The sequence below is a fragment of the Thunnus thynnus genome, chromosome 3, assembly GCF_963924715.1.
Source record: "Thunnus thynnus chromosome 3, fThuThy2.1, whole genome shotgun sequence".
NCBI lineage: Eukaryota > Metazoa > Chordata > Actinopteri > Scombriformes > Scombridae > Thunnus > Thunnus thynnus.
The window spans coordinates 4,004,394-4,018,909 of NC_089519.1; the positions used below are offsets into that span (position 1 = coordinate 4,004,394).

General features: G+C 41.5%; 1 protein-coding gene across 7 annotated transcripts in view; it reads right to left on the reverse strand.

The window, feature by feature from the left end:
- Positions 1-3,008: 3,008 nt before the first annotated feature.
- Positions 3,009-14,516, reverse strand: part of LOC137175615 (nucleosome-remodeling factor subunit BPTF-like) — a 42,151-nt gene continuing 30,643 nt past the window's right edge. For all 7 annotated transcript variants that reach the window (XM_067581412.1, XM_067581453.1, XM_067581444.1 and 4 more), the window contains 7 exons: positions 11,977-12,202; positions 11,396-11,718; positions 10,527-10,700; positions 9,593-9,785; positions 8,922-9,006; positions 6,531-6,717; positions 3,009-4,017 (listed from right to left, as the gene is read on the reverse strand). In XM_067581412.1, the coding sequence (XP_067437513.1) occupies positions 4,011-4,017; positions 6,531-6,717; positions 8,922-9,006; positions 9,593-9,785; positions 10,527-10,700; positions 11,396-11,718; positions 11,977-12,202 (1,195 nt within the window). In that variant the 3' untranslated portion in view covers positions 3,009-4,010. The remainder of the gene's footprint in view (positions 4,018-6,530; positions 6,718-8,921; positions 9,007-9,592; positions 9,786-10,526; positions 10,701-11,395; positions 11,719-11,976; positions 12,203-14,516) is intronic.

Below are 14,516 nucleotides of genomic sequence, written 5' to 3' on the forward strand. Positions count from 1 at the left end.
TCAAAATCTAATTTAGGATTCTTGTGATCACTTTTAGAGGCCTGCTTGGTTATGCACCTGCCTACTGCAGCACTTAATTACGACTCTGATTACTTCTGATCAGAGAATGTCCTTAAAACTTAAGATGTTCGTACTTTTTCCTGAACTTTGAACTCTCTCCCTTTAGACGGAACATCTGTCAACATCTTTAAAGAGCAGATTGAGACCCACCTGCTTTTGTGTCATTTCTTACTTATTTCTATCCATGCTGTTTCTCTTTTTTAAGTTTGAAGTTTTGTGATGTACGCTATTGAAACATTCCATATAAACACACTCACTTATACTGCAAGACTTATACAATACCACAAATTCAATGCACAGTAACAAACTTGGATACCTCTGTATGATGAACTCCGGGGTGTCTGTAATGAGCAGAGACAATCAAAGAAAACACAACTCTTTTGAAAACTGGTGCCAAAAACATTACTTTATTATCTAGGATGAAATGTCCTATCAAGTACAAAAGAGAATCTCTTCGGAGTTGCCACAATCTGTTAAAAACATAGAGTACTTTTTAATCTGCAGTTACGTTTCTTTAACATTACTCAAAAAACTGAGAACTTTTCATTGATATGAATAAATAATACAAGAAATGCAATGTCAATATAGAAGTTATGCTGAACTGGTTGGTTTCTTACAAAAAAAAGAAAAACTCTTCACAAGAGTTACTGTGTCACTCTACCCCATTCAAAACCTTTATGCTCACAATATGCAGCACTTTAAATATAAATGGCAATTTCACCTAAATGTAGAGTTCACTTCAATTAAAGAGAAAAAATAGACAGTTAAAATATACAGGCGGGCTTAGTTGCTGGTTCAAAGAGTGAAAAATAAAAGTTTCTACTGCTCTAAAAATCTCTCATCTCTACATATTTGGACAGTCATCATATACAACAGAGATTACAAACTGGATGAAGCACATCGTCAGATTACAAAGTGACAGAAATTTGTGTGAAAGACACAAACACAGAAAAGAAGACAGAAAGCTACATTATCTCTCAACTCCGCTTGTACACACATAAAATTAAAAAAAAAAACGATTGAAACTGAAACGTTTGCCTAAATTTAAACGCATCAACTTAGACGACTGTAACTTTTGTCTTATAACTCATCCCTCCTACAAATCTGATAATCACAGATTACAAAAATGTTCCCAAATATGCTAAAAATGCAGCTATAAAATTTTCATACAAACCCCACGGTACAAAGACTCCCCAGTCCCCACTCAAAGAATACTCCCAGACATGTTGCCACAGACCGCAACATAACTGAGTTGATGAGTGGAAAAGTCTATTATCCAATTACTTAACCATGCTTTGAGGGCGAGTTGAGAGACATATGTGAGCCAACCTGTCAACTTCAATGTAATATGCTGGAAGAAGTGGCCGATAGATAAGGGGAGAGAGACTTACAGACTCAGAGCTTTGACATGACAGTATGTGTACGGAGGGAGGGTACAGTACATGTGGGTTAGTTAAGCCTCGTACAAGTTTCACCTTCCCTGAAGGCCTAATGCTTCGACCAGTCTCATTTCCTCGCTTCTTGTCGTTGACCGTCTTCAGGAGGTCAAGTTTCAAGGAGAGCTAGTTAACATTCTTCGCTTGCATATCACAAATACACAGAATGGGGGGAAAAAGGTTAGAGGAGGGGCAGGATGTGGTGGGTGGAATGGCCTGTCCTGGGTGTTTCCCTCTAGAAATTAACATGAAAGTGAAGCAGCCCTCAGACAAAATGAAGACCCCTGAAATACTTGAGTGAGTCTACACCCATATGTGGTGATGTTAATCCTATAGAAAAAAAATGGACTATTTTTCAGAAATATAGCTGCTATTACAAATGGAGCATTTCAGCAGCAGAATGCCGAAACAGGGAATGTAGTAAAATGTACCACTGAGGGACACGTTCATTTTCGAATGGGTTTCATGAGGCCGGTTCATGCTTTGTGCAAAACTACACACCTGTGGGTCGAGTCCAAATCATACATTTACAGTCAAAATAACTTGGCATGTGGAAGGTTACACCATGCCTGAGATTAACTGAATAAAGTGGATCTGAATGCTGATTGGTTTCGGTAGGGGACAAAGAGATCTGTATGCTCCTACTGCACCGATAAAAACTGCTTCAAGGCATGCAATCGTAAAAAAATTTGAAGAATGAACTCCCAACACGGACATGAAGGCTGCAGCTCCCGCACATTAAGCATCATGTGAAGCATGAACCGGGCGTTTTGATCATACTCACTCGAGGGCATTAACATCTTAAAAACAGGGTTTTAATGGGATGTATGTGTCATGAAAATGTGCATTCTAATTTAAGATGTAAGCAGAGATATTCAAAGTGACAGGATGAAATGAAAGTTGCACCTCTGGATAGGAAGAACGAAGCTGACACTTTGCTATATAGGAAACACAAAGTTAGAGATCAGCTACAGAATTAAAACACAGCTCTGGTAAGAGTCTGCTGCTGCCTTATGATCAGACTGCCACTGAACATCCAACCTGACAACTTTATCTGCCACACCACTTCCCATCTTGGATCTTTCTTCTCATAGAGGGGCTTGTTGGAATGAAACAGGCAGCCAAACAAGAGTTCACAGCTGCCCTGCCCCTGGTCTGAGGGTGGGACTTAATGTCATTTACTTCCCACTGACACTTTGGATGGAAAGGGGAGGATGTTGGAGGGTGGTGGGCTCTCGTCCAGTCAGGGTGTCAGGTATTGTTGAGCTTTAACTGTGACACCCAGTGCGAGCTCTTCTCCTGAGTGGGTTCAGGTTCAGACGCAGCCTGACTTGGACCACAGGGCTTTTAATCATTCAGAGGAAACTGCAAGGCTTGTTGTCTTTTTTTTTGACACTTGCTTTTTTTTTTTTTTTTTTTTTTTTTTAGGAGGGAGCTAAGAGGCTGCTGATTGTAGTTTGTTGTTATGAGACCTACAGAGACGGCAAAGAGAGGAGGAAGAAAACAGTTGGATAACTTGGTTGTTTCCTTTTTTATTAAAAGCTTTACAATATGACAAAAATATGCACTAGGGGAAATACAAAAAAAAAAAAAAAAACAAACAAAACAAAAACATGTATTGGATGCCAGTGGGTCAGACATTTTTGACATAGACCAAGCAGCCATGTTGGTGAAATGTAACTGAAGTGTATGATGTGATGTCGGCCCAACAGTGTATATACAAGGACTTGTTTTAAAACTGGAGACTGCCGAGCTCGCCGTATTTAGAAACAGGAAAGCTAAACTAGATTTTTCTCCAATCTATCTTTACAGATCCTACCATTATTTCCTTTAGAACATGAAAATAATCCTTCACAAAAAGATATAATATGCACATAAAATAACATTATACATGGGTACAGCCAATAAAAAAAAAAAAAAAAAAAACTAATAAATGTTGCATGCTTTTTTTTATCTTAAAATTCTCGGCTAAGAAATGAGGTAAAAATGTTCTGCTGCAGCATGTTATGACCAATATGATAAACAACAGTTCTATCAAATTAAAAGATAAGTTATCAGCATGTGTGGAACTTAAGTCAGATTTCACAATCAAAATCAATAGCTTTTTTGTTGGTTTTTTTTTCTCCAAAATCGAATCTCGAGAAAGAGAGTGACAAACGTAGCTAAACTTCATATTTTGCCTTATATCCAACTCAAAACATAAACAAAATATCAGTCATCTGTTGCAAGAAGTGTAAGAAAATACATTTTCCCTTGAATGCTTTTTGTATTACCAACATGGCTGCCATTATTAGACAGTAGAAACTTTTTTTTTTTTTTCCTTTCCTTTGCTTCTAAAATAAAAAAAGGATCACACCTACAGTGTGGCTTAATATATGAACTTTCTTACAAAAGTTTTTTTTATTTTTTTTTTTTATTGCTGTTTTAAAGAAGTAAAAAAACAGCAACATCCGGGATAGCAAATTATTTGTTTGTTTGTTTAAAGAGTGACCCCGGCACCCAGGAGTTTTGACATCACAATCTGCAAGAGAGGGAGAGAGAGAGAATGGATGGTGTAAATACATGCGGGTGAAGCACATCACCATTGTAGGCACATACAGCTGGATGCAAACCACAAGAAATGTTCAGCTTGTTCCTCAGTAAATGATACAATAACAGTAAAGTATAATATCCACATATTAATCGCTCTAACTGCAGACAAATGATGCTAAAAATCTTGTAGTGTACATCCACCCAGCGATCACGTCACGCAGCGGGGGGGCAATGCAGTGGTGAGGTGAGTTTAGAGGCACGACAGAAGCACAAGCAGGGAGTGGAGTTATTATTGATTTGTTGTATAAGGGATCATCTGTGCAGAAAGAGCTGCTCTGCTGTGCTGCGGACGAGAACAGCAGTGATAACTCAAACTCTGCAAAGATGGAAAAACATCGCTTGAAATAGATTTGGGTGATATAGAGTTTTGATTCTCAGCCAAAAACCTGAAAAAAGACCTGATCCAACAGGTTTGATCCATGTTGAGCAACTATTTCTCTTATTTCCTGGTTCGTGTTGCATAAATTGTTTGGTTGAATAGTCAACTTGGAATTACTATTCCTTATAGTTAATAAAAGTTGGTAGAAGATGAGGTCTGAATCTTCCATAACTCCACTAAAAAACATCAAATAGCAGCAGAAAATGCACCTTCGTTACATGGTGAAAGTTGACGGTGACATGTTGTTATGAATGAAATGTGTGTACGATGAAGATACCACCATAATGGAAGTGTACAGCATGAAGGGTGTGACTCAAAGCTCATACAGAAAGAAAAAGCTCATGTAGCGGATCACTTCAGTGCCTCGAGCAAAACACAAGGCCTTCAGAAAAAAAAACAACTGGATTTGTGATTTGAAAATTTATTGTGTCCATAAATCACACATTATTGTTCTAGAGGCAGAACGAGCCTGCAGGAAGTATGAGCATTCAGTCATGACCACCTCTCCCTGAAATGATAGAGAGTTTCGAAGAAACACAAGATTGTGACCCAGAAAAAAATCAAAGAGAAGAAGGAGTCGATGAACTCCGCTAGCGTCTGACGAGTATTTCATCATGAGAAGAAACATTTTATCGCTCTCGATAGAGAACGTCTGCGCCTACCCGGCCTCCAGAGGGGTCCGGGCCGGCTGCAGAGCAGCACAGCTGGAGCTGCTAATGGCTTGGTGTTTTTCTTAAGTATTCAACAGGGTGAACGCTCTCTGACTCTGGGGCTAGTCTGTCATCTGCTGCTATTTTGTGTAGGGCCCTATGATTTCCGTGATGCGGAAAACATGAACAGTATTGCAGAATTTGATAATAACAATGGAATCAAACTGTAAACGCGGAATATTGTGGAATTTGCCAAAAATGTGGATGCAATTTATAAAAAAAATCAGGGTTTTCCCTGCAGCACCGAAGCATTTTTCACAGCACCTGAGCCGAACGAACTGAAAAAAAAACTATGTTGAGAGTCTCTAACGTGTTTTGGTGTCATTTACAGGCTGCTGCAGCTTCTGTCCTCTGATGTGTGTGTGTTTCACTGACGGCAGGGATCCACTGCAAAACCTGGAGCGGACTTCTGAGTTGTGTTTCTTTTATGTTTGTGAAACTGAACTGAACTGAACTGATTCAGGGTTGTGGGGAAAACGGAGTCTTTAAAGAATGGGTTGAACTCTGAGACTGTGGGACGAGTTACACACACACACACACACATACACACACATACACATACACACACATACACAAAGCAATGTTGCTTTGCTTGCTTTATTTAATACACCTATTGAAAACTAAACTGAGTTGTGGTCTATTTGTTTTTGCAGTGTTGGTTTATGGTAAAGTATATTCCATTGCTACTTGCTGTTTGCTTTATTGTTTTGTATGGTTTGACGGAGCTATTTTCTTTCTATTTTATAAGTATTATTTGTTAGACATGAGTCTGACTGGCACCCCTCTTCCACCACACACACACACACACACACAGTCATGTCAACGAGGCCCTCTGACACGGCGAAGTCATCCAAAAAAACTGAGGAATTCGACACTAGGCTAAATTTAGAGCAGAGCGATATCCAAACTATAAGCCTTTAAACATTTACCAATGTTATTTTGTGATCATTATTTTTTATGGCGCACAGTGCAACCACTCACAAAAATGTGAAGGATTACTTCAGGCCATAGCGCTTAAAACATGTTTCACTTCTTCATGCTGGTGTGTATTGAAGCACTTTTTTTGATTTGAGAAAATAGTGCAATGTGGTGTTGCATCACTACAAACTCATTGATATGTGTTCATTTCATTCAATGTATGATTACATTTTGAATAGTTTCTTACTGAATAGTTGAAATGTCTCTTTCTGGAGACAAAAATGTGCTTAAAATTGTAAAAACAGGAAAATTAAAATGGAAAACACGGAAATTTGGGGAAAAACAGATTTCATAGGGCCCTAATTTTGTGCTGATTTTCCTCATCAGTGCTGATAATCATCATCATCGTCATCATCATCGTCACCACAGTCTTACCTGCTGGCTTTGAAGCCTTTGAGCTTCTGGACGAAGAAGGTCTCCAGAACCTCGGCACACTGGTAGAAGGGCGAGTCACTGGGGTTGTAGTAGCGGCAGTTGTCGAAGATTTTGGTCATGTCCGCTACAAACTCTGTCAGCTTCACGTACTCGCGCTTCTGTAACCTCTCCTCCATGGTGGAAAGGTCTAAGAGAATAGGATTTAAACATGTGTTAGGGTAATAATCACAGAAAAAGATAAAAAAAAACCCAAAAAACCTACACATCTGATTGCGAGCTCTTGCCAGAAACAAACATCACACATGCGGAAACTGTAGATAAATATCTGGCTTTGCTAATCGACGTCTCTGCATGCCTTCTTCAAAAGTAATTGCAGCTTATGTGGCATGTGCTTGACAGACGTTCAAATGTTTCCTGGGAGCGCAGTTCATCACTTTATATGTGACAGAAAAAAATCCGAAACCTCTGCCAGCGTTTAACCTCAATCTGCTCAGCTTCTCACATCAGTTACTGAGATCTGACCAATTGGTCATTCCTGAGGAGAGCATCATTATGTGTCATTCCTGAGGAACGAAATCCACACAAAATGAAACTCTTCCACAGTCCAATGAGTTATCAGTGCTTTCAAGTCTAGGTCTCCCTTGAAAAGGAGCTTTTCAGTGTTACTAACCTAGTTATATCCAGTTAGAAACTGGAAAAAAATGTGAGATTCAGTTAGCGAAGAAGCTAACTGGCAACAGCCGAGCCTTCATATAATCTGCTGCTGCCGGTGGTTTGCTCTGCACGGCGTCCCCGGGGCTGCGTTTTAAACAAACATATCCGACTCTTAACCTCCTTAACCCCCACCCAGCTGGCCAGGAGCTTACAAACCTCATGGTCAATATCAAAGACCTCCTTCTTCTCCCGTCATCAGATTTCATCTCAAAACCCTCCAAAACTACCAACGGCTGCAGCTACAGCAGCCAAACGCCCTTTTTTTTTTTTTTTTTTTTTTGAAAAGCAACAAGGTCTTTTTCTTGCGGTGGAATTGAGGGGGCAGGACTAGAGTTTCCAGGATCAGGCCAACAGGAGCTGAGTGTGGGGCTGGTCCTTTCCACAGGGAGCCCGGCAGACCCCGACCAGCTCATTAACGGTTTGTTTGTGTGGAAGTTCAAAAAGGCCCCGTTGACGTAAGTCCCCATTTACATGGCCGGTTTGATCTGAGTTGGAGGGCTTCCTCCCTGCTGGTCTCCTGACGGTGGTGTTTTAATGTTGACGATATAGAGACTAGGTGTCACTTCTAATGCATAAAGCGATGGACGAATGAAAACAGCGTTACTGAGTAGAACTGGGATTACTCTCAATCCCAGTTTGAGTAATTCGGTATTTGGTATCTGCTGATTCCTACATGACAGAGCCACAAACTAAAAGTAGGTTTACATTAATGAGTCAAGTCAATAAGATATAGTATCAGAGCATCACAGCTTTCCTTTGATAGTTTCCTGTAATATTTTGTATTTTTGGTATAATATCATTGGAGAGACAAATTTAGCAGGAGGATTTGGCCCAATTAGCCCTGCTCACCTTTCTTGCTGATGTTTCGGGTCAGTGAAGTGGGAGTTGGAGGGAGAGTGATTATTTATTTTATATGTTTTTTTCATTGTGCAGCTTTCTAGTTTAATGGCTCACAGCGACATGCTTTTGGAGTCGCTTCCAGGATTTAAAAATACAGCTTGTAAATTCAGTGCTGTGAAGCCAAATCTCAAGTCTTGGACTTTCCCACCAGCACTAGAAACATAACATAACATTACAAAATAGGTTTCAAAAATTCTCTTAACTTTCAACTGCAGCAACAGGACAGCTTTGATAAAAAAAAAAAAAAAACACAATACAGCCCACCGTGAATGAAAAGCAAAACACAACACCACCCTCAATCTGAAAACAAATGCTTTGGAAAATAATAGCTTCTTAAGTATGAGCAATTTTTAGTAAATGAGCTAAAACGCGCAACAACATTTACAGTACTTCAAGAGATTTTCCTCACTGATATGCATTTTATTTCAAAAAGCTACTCAGATCATTTGTTGGATTGAGTGAACTTAGAAGTTTCTATCTCGTCCACACACACACACACACACACACACACACACACACACACACACACACACACACACCAGAAGCTGTCATACAACTCAGAACGTGTCCGGGTTTAAAATGAACCTCAACGGACACAGAAATGGAAATGATTCCTGATTATTATAGCAGATACAGTAGCAGGGAAACATTCAACTCCAAATATTGCTGCCAATTGTGTGTGTGTGATTGTGTGTGTGTGTGTGTGTGTGTGTGTGTGTGTGTGTGTGTGTGTGTTATGCAGACACATGTTTTAGCAGCACTAATCCCTCCACTCACCCATTGGTTCCTTGATAACCCTGTAGTAGTCCGGGGCGTCATTCGTGTCCACTGGCTCCAAGAACGGCCACGCCATTTTATGTGCCTGCAGGGGAGTAAGAGAGAGGGAGGGGCCGAAAACAGGGATAAAGAGAAAGACAAGACACTTGAGAAAGCTGAACCCGATGAAGAAAAAACAAACAGCGCCATGAAAATGACACTGGAAGCAGGTGGGTCAACACAGATGTTCTCTCGAGCCTTTTTCCCCACTTCTGGGTCTCTCACACAGACACACAGAGAGGAGGAGAAAATGACAGGAGAGTGTAGGAGGAGGAGGAGGAGGAGGAGGAGGAGAAGAGAAAGGGAAGCTGGAAAAAAAGGCTCAGGCTAGGCAGCTGTCCAACTAGCGCTCTGGGGAGCTGAACCCATCAGATAAGATGGACAGAGAGGACTTTTGTTTGGTGCTTTTACACTTTAGTGGGGCAGCGAGGAGCTGTGTTAGTGTTCGGCCTATCGCTGGTAATAAAACTACTGCTGTAACGCTGCTGCTGCTGCTGCTGCTTCAGCAGCTGCTTCAGGACCACGGTTGAGTTAAATGAAATGTGCCTTTGATTTCCACCCACCTGCATTTCATTCATCCACTACATCAAAGTTAACACATGTAATATGTGCAGCTACCGCGCGTGTCTCACCTGTAAGGAGCGCAGGATTCTCCGCAGGCCCTCGTAGTCCTTTTCTGTGAGCGGCGTGAAGACCGTCATGGCGTCCTCCGTCGACTGGCACTGCGGGCACACGTATTCGTCGATGTGGTTGGCCTCGCTCTGCAGGATGCCCACACAGCGACCGTGGTACCAGTTCTGACACCGGTCACAGCCGATGTAGAACCTGGGAAGACAGGAAGTGCTTTTACTTTTACATAACAGACCGACTTGCTTTCATATTTACTTGTACACTTTTTTAGAAACGTGTAAATTTCCCCCAATATCGTTGAATTATTGACAATAACAAAACATCTGTGCTGGAATGCTAGCATCACCAATTTTGTTCCTGTTGCTATAGTTACAGTTCTGGGGGGGGTACGGTATACACGAATAAAACTACATCACTCAAAGCTTTACATTTCTTGACAAGACCTTAATTGCCTGGGTAAACAGGAAAGTAATAAGTGCCATGTCATACAGGAAATGCAATTATTGCAAAAATACATCCAAAATAAACAAATGCAGTACAGATTCCATCATTTATACAGCACCAAACCATCTACACAACTCACCTCTCTGGTTTGAGTTAAAAGAAGACAAGAGAATTTAAAAAAAAAAACAAACAAAAACAACCACATGTGTGATTTCAAATGATTGATTGGTGCTTCTATCCTAGCAGCTGCTTAATTACAGTTAATTACATGCACCTGCTGCATCAGACCTTCTGTAAATACAGGAGTTTGAGAACAGTAAGAGACAGTACAATGTATCTGTACTCCACTACTACTTTGACCAAGAACTTGCAATACTGATGATATGTAAACCATATCAACCCGTTCATATGACATTACCATGTACCAACAGAAGCTGTGTGAGGCACACAAACACACACATAAACACACACACACATATTGCAACTCCTTACTGGGACTCGTCATATGGAGTCTGACAGATGCAGTACAGCTCCTCCGTGCTGCCCTCCTGGCCCCGTTTACACTCTACACAGATGTAGTCATCCATTTTCTTGGCCTCCTTCTCCGTGATGCCCACGCAGTCGCCGTGGTACCAGTTGGTACACAAGTCGCAGCCGATGTAGAACCTTTAGAGAGAAACGGCTTTGTTATTAAGGTCTCACAGTAAAGCTCAAGAGACATCCTGGTTCAATAAATACATAAATACATGTTCTGATATCAGAGCAGTAACGACTCAAAGCTATCGTATGTTATGCTGTTGTATAACCACAGTGAGGTGTTTACTGTGTATGACATGTTATAGATTTCCCTCTCTGCCTGAGGGTGCACTGCTGGAGTAGACAGGAAGTTAAAATCACTTCAGAGAATGTGTTTATGTTTCCACTACATCTGTAGAAGCGTGTAGATCAGGAAAATTACACAGATTACGTTTTCTGTTGTGTGAACTGACATTAGAAGACGGTATGTTGTGGAAGCAGCAGAGAGGCCAGATGCAAAGATCTGCTGAGTGGTTTTTTTTTACTTAATGCATGGCCACATTGATACAATTAACAAATCAGGTTTCCCTTCCTAGTCAGGAAGTTGGCTACACAACTTACGTTTACACATCAACTTTAAACGAAATTCCATCCCTCGTCCTAATATTGATTCTACAACCAATGAATGAATGCTTTACACACGGAGGCTTCTGTTTGACCAGTCAGCAAAGTTCAGAGCTGTAGACTCCACCCTGCCAGTTCCTGGACAATCAGATTTCTCATCGGGAATCATGTATTTAAAAGGACTGTAAGGTAATAAAGTACTGAACATGGCGTCATCGTACTTGGTCTCATCGTAGGGCGTCTTGCAGATACAGTAGAGCTTGGTGTCCTTCTTGCTCTCCTTGGTGCTCGTCGTCGAGATCATCTTCTTCTTCTTGGACTTTGCCGACGACGCCGTCTCCCTCTCCTCCTCGCGTTTCCTCTTGTGTGCGGAGGTGACGGTCGTGGTGAGGTGGTGCTGAGTGGTGATGCCGTGTGTGCGTGCTAGAGTGTGTTGTTGCTGGCTGTGAGCCGCGGCGGCGGCGGCCTGGGCCGCCTGTTGGGCCGCTGCCTGAGCCCTCTCCTTCTCCCTCCGCATCCGCAACAGGTCCCTCTTTAGCTCCTCCTGAGGACGGTAATGACGGGACAGATGGGGATACAACAGCTAATGAGCTAAAGCCAGATTCTCTCATTTATGTTCAATAACGATTTAAAAGGAAAAAAATGTGTTTTCAATGTTGTTTCTTGCACCATTTCTTCAGAATTATTTTTAAACTTATTTTCTTTCTCATGTACCTGTTTTTATGTACAATGTATAACATAATATTTCAATGCAAACAGATTTCGCCCTCCTTGTTCTGCTGTTATGTCCCTCCCTCTGTACCTGGGCCTCGAGCTGCAGCTCCTTGTCGAGAAGCGCCCGCTTCTTCAGGATCTCCATCTTGAGGCTCTCTTTGTGCCGGTAGAGAAGTGACGAGAGCTTGCTGGCATTGGCCAACCTCTTCTTTGCCTCTACCACCTCCTCCTTCTTCCTCCTCTTGGCCGCCTGCCTCTCGTCCTTGTCTATCCGGTCCAGGATGTACTTCATCACCTGGTTGCATACAATCATCCTGAACAGACAGGAGGTGAATTAATTAATGACTTATGTCCTCCTAACCTTTTATAAGAGCATCATAAATAGATGTTATATAGAACAGTGCTGTACTGCACGTTGAGGATGAACGGGCCCGTAAATGAAGTAGAAAAAATGACACTCTCACCTAAAACACGGCTCAAGAAATAGCTCTGCTGAATCTAATGAGGACCCGAGTGTAATAAGGCTATTTTTAAAGGAATAAAATACACTTAATACTCCTGCTGAGAAAAGGGAGAAGGATAAAAGAAAAGGGAGGGAAAGGATTATCACATATCTGAATCTAGAGGTCAGAGAACCGCTACAGTTGAAGTCACAGAGGAAGAAAGTTATCCCTCTGAAACACTGGTGGGCAGGAGCGGAATATTAATCCAAACAATGCTTCAATGTTTCAGAGAGTAAAAACCTTCACGGCTATTGGCTACTTCGAAATGTGAACATCTAACTTTCCACACGCATGAAACGGCAGTGCGTGTCAATGAACAATGAAAGCGTTTCTCTCGACTCCGGTCCTCCAGGCGTTCTGGTGGTCCTGGGTTTGACTCTGGCTCTGGGTTTTCCTTGTGTCTCATCCTCGTCTTTCTAAAAATTTTTTCCTTTCTCTGCTGTGAACTATCAAATAATGGCTAAAACACAAAAAAGAAAAAACAAACAGTTTGCCTTATCCAAAAACAACTTGCTCAGGGGATACATGGTTTCAACTTCTTAAAAAAAAACAGATGAGTGTAAACACTTTCTGCATGAATTGATCGACAAATCAAACAACATAGCCTTCTGAAATCCCGAAGATAACATGGCTACCTCCTAAAACTGGCTGCGATTGTGTCATCATCTCTGTGAGAACCGCGGAGCTGCGTTACTGGGCCACGTGTCTCGCAGATGTTGCAGGGTTATTTGGTTGTTCGGGTGTTTATTTGTGTGTGCTTCAGTAATATGGGAGTGGAGCTGAGAGTTGGAAGAGAGGTATGGTGAGAGATGAACAGATAGAGAACTAATGGGAAGCCTCACTGCTCTTGTAAACATGGGAAAGCGAGGAGGAAACGTCATACACGCAAATTCGAGCAAGTTAAAATACACATGGGGGTTCAGGGTCACATATGAGGTCCTACACTGTGTGATGACATAACTTCCTGCAAAGCAAAAGTAGTACAAGGAATATTAAGCAGGGAGATACTCGGATATACACTACGCTTTCCAACTGACCTTATATCACTTGGGGCTGCCAACGTTTTGTCAAAGATTAGCGTCAGTATATTACAGTAAATCTACGTCGACAGTATGTTCACTTGTGTTTGCTAACATTCACAACTAAGATTGAAAATTGTTGGTTCGCGTTGAGCAACAGAGTGTCTGTCTTCTCCGGCGTACGTTCGTGTGAACGACACACCAGCACATCCACGACGGCTGCTGAGGTCAAAGACGGGCCACCCGAAGTTCACGCCGCGAACGCAGCGCGGGAGCGGAGGCGACCGATGAAACGGGACAAGGCAAGCTGAGCTCCCGGTTTTACACACGGAATCGTGTTTTTTTGGAGGAAAAGCGAGAGAAAAGGATGACATGAAGAAATGGAAAAAAGGAGCGGAGAGACAGACAACAGACAGAGCTGCTGTAATGATGTCAGGTTAGTCTGGGTTTGGTATTTCAGGTCTGTGTGAATGGACTCAGTGTTGACACACCTTCTGTGGACATAAACACATGGTTGACAGGGTCAACCATAGGTCAGAGTATAATCTATCTACAACGTAGAAAAAAAAGGAAAAGGGAAGAAGGTGGAAAACATTTCTTACTGTTGCACTACTTTGCCTTTTTATTTTATAGATTTTATTTGCATGTTCACAGTCATAGTAACTCTGCTTTTCAGAATAAAACTGCACCTTTTCAAGATAGAAACTTTTTGACACTTGGTCCTCAGGAAATAACTACTGAAGACTGTTACGCTGTGGTTAAAACAGTGCCAGTTGGTCACTGAGGTGATACTAGATTAAGATCAATGCATGTGATATTAGTAATAAAAGTGAGGCTATTTAATTATCTGCCCATTTTAGACATTATTTTATGTCTAATGATGTCAAGCTGATAGATTTTTTATTAGAAGTTTAAAGTCCCTACATCCCTACAGATCAGTATACGTCTGGAAGGGTATTGTGCAATTTTGCTGTAAAACTCTTCTCATTTATAAACGGATTAGTCTTTATGTTCTTGCTTGTAGGGTCACAGTGAGGACGTGCAGCTGTTGGTGGTTGCACATCCAAAAGTTCCCATGCTGTGCAGAGTCTCCCGACGTGATATTG